This window comes from Mauremys reevesii, linkage group 1 (assembly GCF_016161935.1).
Source record: "Mauremys reevesii isolate NIE-2019 linkage group 1, ASM1616193v1, whole genome shotgun sequence".
NCBI lineage: Eukaryota > Metazoa > Chordata > Testudines > Geoemydidae > Mauremys > Mauremys reevesii.
This window is the reverse complement of record NC_052623.1, coordinates 335,973,260-335,988,134: the sequence shown is the minus strand read 5'-3', so window position 1 is coordinate 335,988,134 and position 14,875 is coordinate 335,973,260. Positions and strand designations below refer to the sequence as shown.

Sequence of the window (14,875 nt, the reverse complement as noted above, 5' to 3'; positions counted from 1 at the left end):
AGGCATTTATATTTTTTAAGTACTGCAGATGTACTTTGGAAATACTGCAGAGAGGAAATTGCTTGAAAATGTGTGTATCAGGTACTTCCTTGCTACTATCATAGCACGTTTTAAGTCTTGTAAAAGGGGAAAAAAACAATTTCCCAAAAGTAACATACATTGTAACTGAATGGAAAGTGTCTTAAACATTATTAACCTTGATGGTCTTCTATTAAATGAAAATAAGTGAATACATTCACATTTTCCTTTGACATTAACAATATTTTTTGATGTTACTGGTTTGGTGCCTGATCCTGCAAACCTTCATTCCTGCACTCAGTCCCACTGAAGTCAATGGCTCTATGGGGAAGAGTAAACATTATGGGCCTGATCCAATGTCCACTGAAGTCAATGGAAAGACTCCTATTGACTTAACTGAGCATTGGATTAGGCCCCATGAGAAAGCAAGGGCTTGCAGGATCAAGCTCACAAAAATACAATATGTACAGGGACTAGAAATTCCTCCTATCTGCTTTTTAGAATCAAAACTGTAGTAACCCATCAGGAAATCTCAATTTTTTCAGTTAAGTTTTTAATCACAAAATTATCTGGGGCCAGGTTCTGTCATTCTGTCTCAGGCTAACTAGAACTTCAAAAGTAGTCCTATTGATTTCAATGGACTCAACTGTGCTGTCCTTATTCGTGTTAGTGAGTACTTACTCATGCAGGTGGTCCCAACTGGACTACTCTCATAAGAGCTAACATTGTGACCAAGAGTAACACAGTTGGGCCTCAGGTGAGTGAGAGCAACAGTCTGAAACCTAATGAGCAAATTAAGATAAGTTCCATAGTAATGGTGCCACAATATCATTATGAAATATAACAAAGCAAGAACAGAAAAAGGCATCATATCAGCTTCTTACATTGTTAATCACGAATCTTGGGCCCTGATTCAACACATGCTTACATTGGGCCCTGATTCAACACACGCCGTATTGATGCGTTTACTTGCTGAAATATCTAATAAATTAAGTATTTTTTCCCTGCATACAATACAAATACATTTGCTAAGGATAATAATACTGCTGCTTGAATATTTACAATGATTAATTTTTGTTGTATTTCCATTGGCACTCTTGTTTTGTTTTGACTAACTGGCCTAACATCTGGAAAGAAAAGCTTAGAAAAGAAGCTTAGCCTCTTCAAGCACTACATGGCAATGATTCTAAAACTGTCACAGGCATGGACAGAGTGGAAATGGATTTGCTAAGAGCACTACAATATTCATTACAGTGAGTCCAATGGGGCTCCTGAAATTTTCTTCTATAAAAAACTGTGTCTTTTGCTAAATCTAATTCCAAGTGTCAACAAATTTCTACATACAAGCAACAGGTCAAGTGTCCTCTTTATCCAGAATGGCAATTTTTTCTCTCTCAAAATTATGCTCCTAGATCTATAGTTAGGCAATGGAAGCTGTTGGGTGTTGCCAGTTTTGAAAACCAGTCAGATCGCTAAATATGGCAGTAGGAATTTGAATGTAGGCTCCTATTTATGGTATCTCAGCCCAGTAATCCAATCAAAACATTTTCAGAGATTGCATATGATTTTTGACCACTATACAAAATATATTATGTATGTATGCAGTGCAGCAATTCTAACGTCCATCATTAGGACAGAATACTTGAAGAATATGCAAAAGAGATTCGCTTTACAGACTGCAGAAAAGAATTTGGCCCTCATGGTTTCTCATAAGTAGCACCATTTAATGGTGTTGGATCCACTGGGCTTGAAACCTGATGTTCTTTACTTCAGTATTCAAAACTAACTTCTGCACAGTACTTACAAAGTTTAAATTAAAAGTATAAATATCTATCTTGTTTGAACTTCATTTATATTACTATAAAAAGTGTATAAAATACGTTTAAATTAATCCCTCTTTCATCAAAAGCTCAAAGCACACACAAATTAAACAAAAAGTTGTTAGATGACTTTTCATAGCATGTCTCAAGATGTAAAGATATGATGTATACTCTGGGTACAGTATATAGCACAGAGAATGACAGTGTAATGGCCACTGCTAGCAGTTAGTTCAGAAATTATTACAATGATGAATGACAAGATGGGTGAGGTAATATATTTTATTAGCCCAACTTCTGTTGGTGAGCCAGACAAACTTTCAAGCTTACACACAGCTCTTCTTCAGGTCTGGGAAAAGTACTCAATGTCACAGCTAAATACAAGGTGGAACAGAATGTTTAGCATAATTAATACATAGTTCAAGGACCATTCAAGGTGAAATGGCCCATTGCCGCCTCTCCAGTCATAGGAGGGAAAGGGGGAGAGTTAAGTAGAGTGCTGTAATAAGCCATAAATCCAGTGTCTCTATTCAGTCCGTGATTTTTAGTATCGAGGAAAGTTATGAATTTAAGCTCCCAGGCTCATCTTTTGAAGGTGGTGTGCAGGTTTCTTTTGAGGATGAGGACTAAGATGTCAGATATAGGGTAAACACTTCGTGAAAAGTGTTCACCTACAGATGATATCCATCCTAAACATATTGCCAAACTCATCCACTTCATTCTCAGCCATAACAATCTTAAATCCAATAACAAAAATATTGTCCAAACCATGGGAACAGCCAATGGCTCCCCAATATGGCAACCTCTTCATTAGCCACTATGAAGAAGAACTTCTGGACAAATGCACCACAAAACTAATGATATACCTGATATATATTGTTGTTATTTTCATCCTCTGGACAGATGACTTAAACTCCCAGAAAGATTACCACCACAACTTCACCAACCACCGCCCACCCATTGAACTCTCTCTAGAACATTCCCACACTAGCATCCACTTCTACGATGATCAACACTCTCCCACACCACACCTTTCAAGATCTATGGATCCTACACATGCCTATCATATAATGTGATGTACCTCATCCATGGCACTAAATGCCCCAAAAGCAACTATCTGGGTGAAATCAGACAATCACTACGCTTTAGAATAAACTCACACAGAAAAATGATAATAGACAAAAATACTGTATCACCTGCGGGTGAACACTTTTCACAAAGAGATCACTCTATAGCAGACCTCTCAGTCCACATCCTCCAATGAAACCTGCCCAACACCTTCAAAAGACAAACTTGGGAGCTTAAATTCAAAACTTTGCTAGATACTAAAAATCATGGCCTGAATAGAGACACTGGATTTATGGCTTATTACAACAATCTGTAACTCATTTAAATCCTCCCCTACCCCTCCCCATGACTGGAGAGGTGTTAACGGGCCACTTCATCTTGAATGGTCCCTTGAAATATGGGTTAACTACTTATGCTAAACATTCTGTTCCACCTTATATTTAGCCATGACACTCTGAGGGCATGTCTTCACTACCAATGTTAAAGCGCTGCCATGGCAGCGCTTTAATATGGCTGTGTAGTCGTGGCACCAGTGCTGGGAGAGAGCTCTCCTGGCGCTGTAAAAAAACCCACCCCATGAGGTGAGCACTCCCTGGCTCCCAGTGCTGGTGCACTGTCTACACTGCCACTTTACAGCACTGAAACTTGCATCGCTCGGGGCAGCGGGGAGGTTTCACACCCCTGAGTGAGAAAATTCCAGTACTGCAAAGTGGCAGTGTAGACAAGGCCTGAGTACATTTTCTACACCTAAAGAAGAGGCCTGTGTAAGCTCAAAAGCTTGTGTCTCATCAACAGAAGTTGGTCTAATAAAAGATATTACATCACCCACTTTGTTTCTCTAATATCCTGGGACCAATGCAGCTACAATAACACTGTATACTACAATGATAAATGGTAAATTTCAGGGTTAACTTATCTGTCTGGTGGGAGGAGGGAAAACTGAATGTCTGAAAAATGTAGTGTCAGCAACAGAGTTTGGATGATTGCCTGCAGCATGGGACTCTGCTGCATGTAAATCAGAATAAGAAGCAACATACAGTATCTTAACTGGCTGACTGCGGTCAAAAAAGAGGAGAAAATCAAAAGAATATTCTTACATGATAAAACTTTACAGTTTATAGTTCCAAGAATTCCAAATCTCACATAAAATATACTATAAAAATACCAACATTGGCGAAGTTATATTTAAATTAAATGAAAATCCCTTGTTTTTCCCCCTACTCTTATTATTTGGGTTACTCTTTCCTTTTCTAGGCCTCTATCAAGGATAAGGAGTTTTTAATTGCTTTTGAACAAATACTGCTTTAGAGCCAAACACTGATTTTCTTGCTCACAGGTTTGCATAAACAGGGTCTGAGTCAACACTGAAGAGCATATTCTCCTGTACTAAAACACACAGTAAGGAGTCCAGGGGAAAAAAATTGCTGCAGAGTTTTCTCTCTCAGTTTCTTCCAGACTTCTCTATCAGGAGAGTAGGGTTTGGACTCCTATTGAAGAAGCAAATGACCTGGCTCCTAGCACTATAGATCTTGGAGGATCTGCCAAGAGCCATGAACATCTGTGTGGAAGCCCCACGTGTCTAACTTGGCTCCAAGGCCCTCTATGGTTGTTTCCTGCTCCCGGCAACTTGACATCTTTGAAGCTACCTTGCCAGAGCTTCTTTCACTAGCAGCTATACCTTAGAGCAGAATGTAAGGGGGCCTCTCTATTAGAGCTGTTACAAATTTTCTATCTAAATGTGTTTTCGATGGAAAATGCAGTTTTCACACATTCAAAATTTCCTTTGGAAATGTTTTACTCTAATTTTTTCAATTTTCCCTCAAGCTTAATCAACCTGAGTCAAAACATTTCCATTTGCCAAACCATATTGAAACATTTTGTTTTGGAACAGTTCAACATAAATCTGTGAATGTTTGAGCTGCAGCCAAGCCTCATGGGAGTTGTAGTTTGCGTGCCTCATGTCTCCATTCTCCTTCATGGGCTGGGCTCCCTGACTGTACTACATCTCCCATGATGCACCATAGTTTTCCCCACTGGTTGAACAACCATAGTGCAGCACAGAAGTCATCTGATCATGTGTGTCTTGGAAAACACCCCACTCTGGCTGGGAAGCCTAGCAACTTAAGACAAAACATTTTAAGTCAGTTCAACCATCAAAAATGAAATATTTTGATTTGGGAATATCAAAACTCTTTCATTTCAACATGCAATGTCAAAATGAAATGTTCCAAATTGAATTTTTTTGGCAACTTTCCATTCCATGAAAAATTTCAATATTTCAATTTTTTGTCTTAATTCAGGATGAAAAGAATTTTTACAACATTAGAATTTCCCACAAGATGAAAATTTTGATTTGCAACCAGCTTAATTCTCTCTGGAAAAGGGCTATAGAATGAGAAATTCAACCCTGGTCTGTATTACATTTACAGCAGAATTCCCTCCAGACCCTGGGCAATGTGTATATCCCTCATCCAGCTCCTAGCCTTCCCCTGGATGATCCAGGATCTGAGTCAAAGAGGGATGGGCTGAAGGGAGAAGGTCACTGCACACAGCCCCTTAGAAAGGCAGTATGTAAGGCAGTTTGGGGGCAGGGCCACTGAGTTCACAATTATGTGGATCCAATGGCCCAGAAATCCTGCATAGCAGCTGCAAAGAGGCATGGCGTGGAACAATGAATGTGGAGGGTCTGAACTGCAACTCCATGGCTTGTCTGTAAGTTGGGGGGTTGAATTCCAAACGCTCACAGAGATCCCTTTACAAAGCCCAATTACTACACTGCCCTTTCTTAAGCTAAAACACTACTGCAGTTATGAAACTGTTTTTTAAATGTATCAAATTCATCCGTACAAAATAGTCTACAAAACTTTACAGAATATTTTAAAGATACAGTAACTTCACTACTTACTATCTGTGTGATTTTTTTAAATGGGGGCGTGGGTTACTAAGGAAAAATATCTAGGTAAGAAACATATTGATTTTCTTTTATAGGGTTTTTACCATATCTGAGACAGTGGTTCCAGAAATATCAATAGATATCAATGAGGTCATGTTTCCCAGTGCTTCAATCCCAGTATCAGTCACGCTTTCACAGTAACGCATATTCAGGTAGGCCAGATTATGACACCTAAATTAAAACACAGAAATGTGAGCTTTCCACTTCATTATGGAAATGTATTATGTTATGTACATTTTTTGTAATATCTTTGGCTGGGATTTTCAAAGTAGCCTAAGAAATCAGGCACCCAGCTCCCACTGAGTTTCAGTAAGATTTGGGGGGGTACATGACTTACTGAAAAATACAAAATTATGTATGAGCTACAAAAATTAGAAACCAACAAATACAACTTTTAGATAGTATCAGAGGGGTAGCCGTGTTAGTCTGGTTCTGTAGAAGCAGTAAAGAATCCTGTGGCACCTTATAGACTAACAGACGTTTTGCAGCATGAGCTTTCGTGGGTGAATACCCACCGAAGAAGTGGGTATTCACCCACGAAAGCTCATGCTGCAAAACGTCTGTTAGTCTATAAGGTGCCACAGGATTCTTTGCAACTTTTAGATAATGTTTTCACCTCTTAGCTCAGAGAGCTACAACAACCAAAATATGAAGAACAAACAGCAATCAAACACTACCCAAAATCAGAAACTTGGACTGCAATTTATCCGCTTGTAGGACATTGTTTACACGTCCAAGTAAGAAATAGGGCCCTGTTCTGCAAACACTTACTGCCAGGAATAGTGCTCAGTACTGTAAGTAGCTATTTTGTCCAATGGGGCTACTCACAGTTCTAAACATTACCCAGAGAGTATATTTGAAGGTGAAATCTAATTATAGAACACACTGCCAATTTGGGGCATCTGCCCTGTTTCTGACAGTCTGCCCTGAGGTAGGCATTCAGGTTATGAGCCACTCCAGCCAGTGGCAATAAGATCATATAATCAAGACATAAGATTATATAATAATAGCCTCAAAATATCCAAACTCTACAGAATATTTACTGTTCTACATAGTGTAGGTTTTTAATAAAAACACTGATCGAATGAAAAGGTTAAACTACCGACAATATCTGTTTCAAAACATATATTCTTAAATAACACTGTAGCCAAGTTTTCCTTATATTTTGAACATCAGAACTACATGTCAGTTCTTTTGGGCCTAGGTCATCTTGATTCTACACTATGGATGAAATCTACTATTTCATGCATGGGTTTTTTTGGAAAAATAATTCTGTACATTTTAAACACATTAAATGACAATAATCCAACAAATCTCTTTTTGAATAAACTATGTTGTGTTAGATCCCCTCTTTGCTGGGTAGGTGCATTACAAGAGGGAAAAGTATTAAGAGCTTCTTCGTCGTATACAGTCAGCAGATAGGAACCCTTCTAGTGCTCAAAAGAGCAGCAGGGGTACACCCAGCTAGTGCCCTAGCCCACACTCCATGGCCTCAAAGGAGTCTTGTCTGCCAGCTAAAAGACACAGGCATCCCCCAGCATGCTAACATGCATGCTACTGTTAGCAGCAAACACTGGCAAATCATGAATGTTGCTCCTGCTCAGAGGAGTAACTAACAGTGGCCTGCATTATGCCATCTTGTCCTGCAATTGCAAGATGACTTTTTGGCAGATATACAGCCAGCACTCCTCCAGTCCTCCTCCCAGCGTTCCTATTGAAGGTTATATTTATAACCTGATGTGGAGGGGGTTTGCCATGCAGTTCTCATTAGTTTGTGCAACCATGGTTATGCATATTTATTGAGTTTAAAAAAATGTAGCTTTGAAATGCTAACAGTTAAAGACAGCTCTGCCACCTGGCAACAAGCTTTTAAGAAGTTTTACTTTACTGAACTTCACTTTCCAGTTTTTTGAATTAGTAGAGATGAACTCTCAATCACAGCAATCATTTTCATAGATTCTGAAGGCCAGAAGATTCCAATAGATCAGTCTGAACTCCTGTATAATACAGGCTACAGAATTTCACCCAGTTACCCTTGTGTTGAGCCCTATAACTTGCCAAATTTAATTTTCTAAAAAATAATATTTTAAGAGAATAATTGCTAATTACCACCAGATCAACACTGGTGGCACAATAATGCAGTACCTTTGGGCTATTTTCATGAGGGAGGCATCAGTGACATGGATGCAGTTAGTCAAGTTCAGTTCTCTTAGCTTTGTCCCTGAAGATCCTTCTAAAAATGATCGTAAACCTGCATCACTGATTCTAAAATATAAATAAAAAAATATATTCACACATACACATTTTCATAATCCACATGATTTAATATATAATTTGCATCTGATGACCGGCATTACAGATAAACAGTGACTGTAACTGGCAGTTGCCCAACATCATTTATTTGAGCCAAATTTGAATAAGTAGTCAGAGGAAGAATTTGATAGCTTGGCTTATGAAAAAGAAGCCCTCTAATGGCACAAGTGCAATGGTAGCATGTATAAGTGGATACTGCATTACCTATAGCAGCAAAACAGTCCTCCAGGAACAGTCCCACAATGCCACTATTCCAGAAACAATGACCGCTCTAAACTTTGCTGCCCAGGCATCACAAAGACTGGAAATCTGACCCTCTTCCCCCCCCACCCTTTGAAAGACCAAGCATATTTTTGAAGTGCCTCCCTTCTGGCTAGCCCCCATTGGAAAGCACACCTCTATGATCACATAGTTATGGTTCCCCACAAAACTCCAGCTAAACCTCAAGCTGCTGCCTGATCCAGGAAAGAAGTCCTGAATTTCCTCAGCCTGTGAAGAGAAGGAACACTGCAGCAGCTCCAGTCCCCCTGTGCAGTGGCCCCAGCTTGGGCTGCAGCCACATGCTACCTGCCATCCCGGTGTTCTGGGACTGGGGGGGAGGCTGTGGCTGTGCACTGCCTGCCCTCCTGGCGTTCAGGGACTTGGGGGGGCTGCCCTTCCGGTGCTCTGGAATGGGAGGGGGGCTGTGGCTGCACCACCAGAGCTCCAGGGCCGAGGCCGCGCTGCCAGCGCTCCAGGGCTGGGGGGGCTAGCCTGGGGTGGGGACCGGTGGCTGCAGTGGGGAGGGGCCTCTGGGCTCTGGTGGGCCATGAAAAGGGCATGTCCTCGGGTGGAAGGAGCAGGGCTGGGCGCTAATCTCCCCCAGTCAATGGTTCATGTGCCACTTTTGGAGGAGGGGAAAGAAATGCATCAGTTGCACCAAGAGTCAAGGGAGACCAATAAAAAATCTGGGACTGGCCATCATATCTACCACTTCTATGCGGAGCTGGATGCCATGCTTGATGGGGACACCACCACCATCACCCCAGAAATTACCACGGACACCTCACAAGATCTGAAGGAAGGAACCCCAGCAGTGGCCAGCGATGAAAAACTTGTTGAGGAGGGTGCATGTGAAGGATGGAGACAACGCGGAGAGCTAGGAGTGTAAGCCAAATCTAACCCAGATGACCTTGGAGGAAAAACCCACTGCTACCACTTGTTTCATGGCTTAAAAAATAAATTGTTCGCGTGCCGCAAAAATCCTTCCTACACACACTCAAAATAGTGTCCAAAAGTGCATGGGCAGGGACCAAAGGAATTGCATTTCAAAGAACCTGGTTTATTTTAACAACATGCACTGGCAGTCATATGCAAAAAAGAGAGCAACATAAATAAATGCATTGCAAGCAGAAAAAGAAAAACACTGATACTGAAAACTGAGCATTCAAATAAAACACAGAGAAAATTTCAAATAATTCTTGCAAGCAATCCAGGAACTGCTCATTCAAACTACCTGATTTTCTATGGCTAAGAGTATACAGGAAACATGTATTTTAAACTTCAAAACATGCAGAGCTCTGGTTTTCCAATCCAAGAGTCCAAGCCAAAAACAAATTATTTGCATGCTGTAATTGGATCCAGGTGTAGAAAGACAGTTTGTTGCTGGCTCTGGAGAGCTTGGCATTGAATTCACCTACAGGACTAAGCAGTGGCAACCACTATCCTCCACTTTTGGAGTGTTGTGTTGATCCTGCCACAGATCTCCCTGTTATCCTCTGGCACAATCTTGATAAAGTTTTAAAGCAGTGATTTTTTAAGTTTTGCCTTGAGATTTCTTGGAAGGGTTGCTTTTGTTCTTCCCTGCTATAGGAAACTTTCCCATGCCGGCAGCACCATCACTGTGAAGAGGCCAGCAGCATAAGGGCCCAGTGGCTTTGTGTTGCTTTAAGCAGTTGCCTTCCCTTGGCCTATGACTACTTCATGAGTGATTTTTTCAGTGAGAATCACCATTGCCTGTAATAAATGTTGCAATATTTACGGCACCATCTCTATATTTATTACCAAGGACACACAGTAGACCATCCCCCTCTCACTGCTTTAGGCTGTGATAAGTGCCCACAATATACTCACCATACTGGGAGCTGCTCAAGTGTCCTAATGCAAGCAGCCTGGAAAGTCTGACCCTGTTCATATTTTTATGATTTTTTTAGGGAACTTTTTAGGGAATCTTCTCATTTATCTTTTCCTGTAGGTCAAGCCTTTAAGTCTAACAATGTCTGTCTGTCTTGTTGTTTATCAGTGACCTTGCCTAAGGTATCCTTGAGAGGCACCCACACAAACACCTGTTGAAAAGACTAACTTTGATCAAAAGGAAAAAGAAACAGTCAGTGGAGGACATGGTCTCAGATCTCTTCAGGAGCTCCAGGTTCAAGATCCACAAAACAAGGAAGTATAGAGAAAACACTTGCTGGAGGAGAGGCAGATGGACCAGGAGGTGCATAGTGAAGTCCACCAAGACATTATGCAGCTCCTGGGACAGCATATACAGATAAAAATGTCCCCAAAACTTGTACCCCAGCAGCCATTGCAATGCTTGGACAATTGTAGGGTTCCAGGGCCTGGCTCATAGGACCACCCCCCCCCAGTCTCCCAGCATAGTATGTTGCACTATCCCTTCCACTCAACCCCAGTGAGTGAACCTACTCGGATAAGTGATTCATACAGGAAAGCTCAGCACTTTTAAAAAAAAAGGCTTTAAGTGGAGTTTTGTATAAGTGTTATGATTTATAATTGTTCAGTAAAGTTTGGTTTGTGAAAATCAAGATTTATGTTGTCTTATAGGACCCCCATATGACCCCCAAACCAATATCCTCTCTCCAGATTCAAACAGTATATTAACATAAGAACATAAGAATGGCCATACTGGGTCAGAACAAAGGTCCATCTAGCCCAGTATCCTGTCTACTGACAGTGGCCAATGCCAGGTGCCCCAGAAGGAGTGAACCCAACAGGCAATGATCAAGTGATCTCTCTCCTGCCATCCATCTCCACCCTCTGACAAACAGAGGCTAGGGACACCCTTCCTTACCCATCCTGGCTAATAGCCATTAATGGACTTAACTTCCATGAATTTATCCAGTTCTCTTTTAAATGCTGTTATAGTCCTAGCCTTCACAACCTCCTCAGGCAAGGAGTTCCACAAGTTGACTGTGCGCTGTGTGAAGAAGAACTTCCTTTTATTTGTTTTAAACCTGCTTCCCAATAATTTCATTTGGTGGTCCCTAGTTCTTGTATTATGGGAACAAGTAAATAACTTTTCCTTATTTACTTTCTCTACATCACTCATGATTTTATATACCTCTATCATATCCCCCCTTAGTCTCCTCTTTTCCAAGCTGAAAAGTCCTAGCCTCTTTAATTTCTCCTCATATGGGACCCGTCCCAAACCCCTAATCATTTTAGTTGCCCTTCTCTGAATCTTTTCTAATGCCAGTATATCTTTTTGAGATGAGGAGACCACATCTATACGCAATACTCAAGATGTGGGCATACCATGGATTGTAGAAAACTACAATTTAATCGCAAAGTGACACAAATAAACACAAAGCAACATCCTGGCTTACTAAAGAACACTATCTAAAATGTGCTCTTAAAGCCTCCTTCAACTTTACAGCACTTTGGTGTGCTCTTGTAATTGCCCCTGGGTTTGGATGTTCAAAATCAGACAGATTTTCCAGTTCCCCTCCTCCATCTTGTTGGTAACGTTTCCCCATTTGCCTCACAAATATGATGTGAGTCACACATCATGCATCAATAACAGGAATATTTGGCTCACTGAGATCCAGTATAGTCATGAGACAACTCCACCATCCTTTCAATCTACCGGATGCACATTCAACAATCATCTTGCACCCAGCTCAGAGGATAGTTATATCTTTTCTTACTGTTGTCCAGGAGCCCAACATGTGGTTTCATAAGCCAGGGATGCAAAGGGTAGACTGGGACCCCCAAAGAATCACAATTGGGATTGCAATCACACCACTGTGAATGCGCTGGTCCAGGAAAATCTCTGTGAATGCAACTTGTCATCAAAGTCATGTGTTCCTGAAAATGCAAGTATCGTGCACCTTGCCAGACAGCCCAGTGTTAATGTCAGTGAAACATCCTCAGGGATCCACCATAACCTGGCATAACCTGAAGAAGTATTCCTTTCTGTTTGTATATTCAGAAGCAAGACAGACTCAGGATATGTCTCTCATATTGCAGTTTGGGAAGCTCATAATGTTGAATCCATCTATTATTTACTGCATATTGCCCAGAGTCACAATCATGTGTAGCAGGACATGTTTAATGGTATTCCACACCTGGATGACAACAGCCCCTACTGCAGACTTCCCAACATGGAATTGATTGTCTATAAACAGATAGCAATCCAGTATTGTTAGCTTCCACAGCATGATTGCCACCTGTTTCCTCACTATCAAAACAGCTCTCATTTTGGTGTCTCTGTGCTGGAGGACTGGGACAAGTTCTGCACACAATTCCAAAAATGTGGCCTTCTGCGTTACAGACTTCCACTGGTATCCCAGATTTGCATCACAATGTGATCCCTCAATTCAATGCTCATTTCACAGGCCCAGAAGCACTACTCCACCATGTGCAGCTGGTGAATGTCTGCTGTACCTGGCGATTTTCATTCCCTGTCTGCAGCATCCACTCCTGCTTAAATTTCTCATTTTCACTACTGCATGTCCGGCCACTGTAGTAGCTCTGAGGTGCTGCAAATACAGAAGAATCAGGCCCAGATGCCCTATCACTACAACAGAAACAAGAACTCCAGCATTCTGTTCACCATCTATGCTTCTGCCAGTGAGATGGCAGAGAGATCGAAAACCAGTGCAAATAATTGTTGGAATTTTAAAAAATACAGCACAAAAATATGAGATTATGGGATGGAGACTGGAGTAGAGCAAATCGTGAGAACTTGAATCTAAGCTCCCATACAATTTCTTGACAGGAATGCTGACATCCCACAATGCACTTCCTAAATGTTCCACAAGGCAGCGTGCTAGATCATGCAGTGCGCACTGGGAAACCTACCCACAGCAATGTGTGTCTTGCCAGTACAACTTCTCACAGTGCAGACAGGCAGCACCAGCAAAGTGTGCACACACAGCAGCAATGTTACAATATCAACAGCTCTATGTAGGTAAAAATGTTACTGGTAAATCCTTCTAGTATAGATGTGGTCTAAGTGTTAAAGCAAATTCATGCAGCTGTCTCCACCATCATAATGTCATGCCACTTCTGTGGTACATCTCAACACAACATAAATTATATTTACATGCATTGTTATCACATTGTGATGCAGCATCAACAAGCCCCAAAGTAATGCAACTTGTTGCTTTTATGCTGATAACTGTGAAAAAGAAGGTAGTTTTGTTTATGTCCTAGTACTTCCTAGTCCGAATACATTACCTCCATCTTCAAGAAGCTAATAAAACACCCTTAAACTCTAATTGTCCTGTCCCACAGTACATTCTATTCTGTTTCATACTATCCTCACTATGGCCTGAATCCAGCAAAGCACTTAAGTACATGCCTGGAACTACTCATGTGCTTAGAGTTACATGCATGCTTAAGTGCTTTGCTAGATTTGGGTATTAATAAGTATTTATATCCAATGTATTTTTCAAAACATGCTACAGGAACAAAATGTATTTGTATTTGGTATATTTGGAACAAAAATATATTTAAAATAAATTAATAATATATTTATTAGCACAGTCGGAGCATTTAAATCTGAAAGCAATTCACCTTAAGAGGAATATAAATCATTTAACTAAAATAAATAGATCACAGAAAACTGGATGTAATTTATTACCTTACACAGTCTGCTAAATTCAATACAAGTATATACTTCAATGGAGAAATTGTCTTAAGACTGACATCTGTAATCTTCTGGCAATCAGCCATATAAATGTGCTTGATTTGTGGGCAAGATTTGCTCATCAACTTGAAACTTAAATCAGTAATCCGATTATTTCCTGTTGAAATACATGAAGGCATAAATCACATATTAGCCATGCATTAAGGGCTTGATCCAAATCCCCACTGAAATTAATTGAAATGCTCCTGCTGTTTCCAAATGTGCCAAATCAGACTCTAAAAGCATAAATTAATAATTCTGCTGAAATACTGTAACGTCACTGACCTTCAATTCTGACCTTGACAAGTTTACATTCAGCAAGGGCTTTAAAAGCGACATCAGAAAGATGTGGAGAGTCCAGAAAAACAACAGACATAATCTGTTGGCATTTTTCAACTAAAGCCTTTGAAGAAAACAAAAAAGGATGAATAAACAGAACAACCACATCTGTGGTATATTACATAGCCAAAAGCTAACTAATATTATGTTCATTTATCTAATAATAACAATTGTATTTTCTTCCATTATAGTTATAACCCAATTTTAATACTAAACTTTTAAACTGTGACCAATGGTACAGATAATCAACTTAAAATCTTGTATTTTTTTATTATAATTTGAAACATAAGCGGGGAAAAAATCAGTGACCTGAGGTATGCTGAGGGGCAGAAATGCAAGGGTATGCATCTAGGATAACAATTAGATTTGCAGAAGCTTGAAATTGTTTTACCATATCTGTGGCCCTGTTGTGCCTTCGATTTTAATGCAGAACTCTTCATTGAAGTCAACAGGAAG

General features: G+C 40.4%; 1 protein-coding gene across 6 annotated transcripts in view; it reads right to left on the bottom strand.

Moving 5' to 3' along the window:
* The window catches only part of FBXL13 (F-box and leucine rich repeat protein 13), a 168,011-nt gene that overhangs the window by 41,732 nt on the left and 111,404 nt on the right, over positions 1-14,875 (bottom strand). For 5 of the 6 annotated variants that reach the window (XM_039517650.1, XM_039517651.1, XM_039517673.1 and 2 more), the window contains 4 exons: positions 14,366-14,483; positions 14,036-14,198; positions 8,002-8,121; positions 5,901-6,027 (listed from right to left, as the gene is read on the bottom strand). In XM_039517650.1, the coding sequence (XP_039373584.1) occupies positions 5,901-6,027; positions 8,002-8,121; positions 14,036-14,198; positions 14,366-14,483 (528 nt within the window). The remainder of the gene's footprint in view (positions 1-5,900; positions 6,028-8,001; positions 8,122-14,035; positions 14,199-14,365; positions 14,484-14,875) is intronic. The other variant, XM_039517675.1, reaches the window with a different exon arrangement.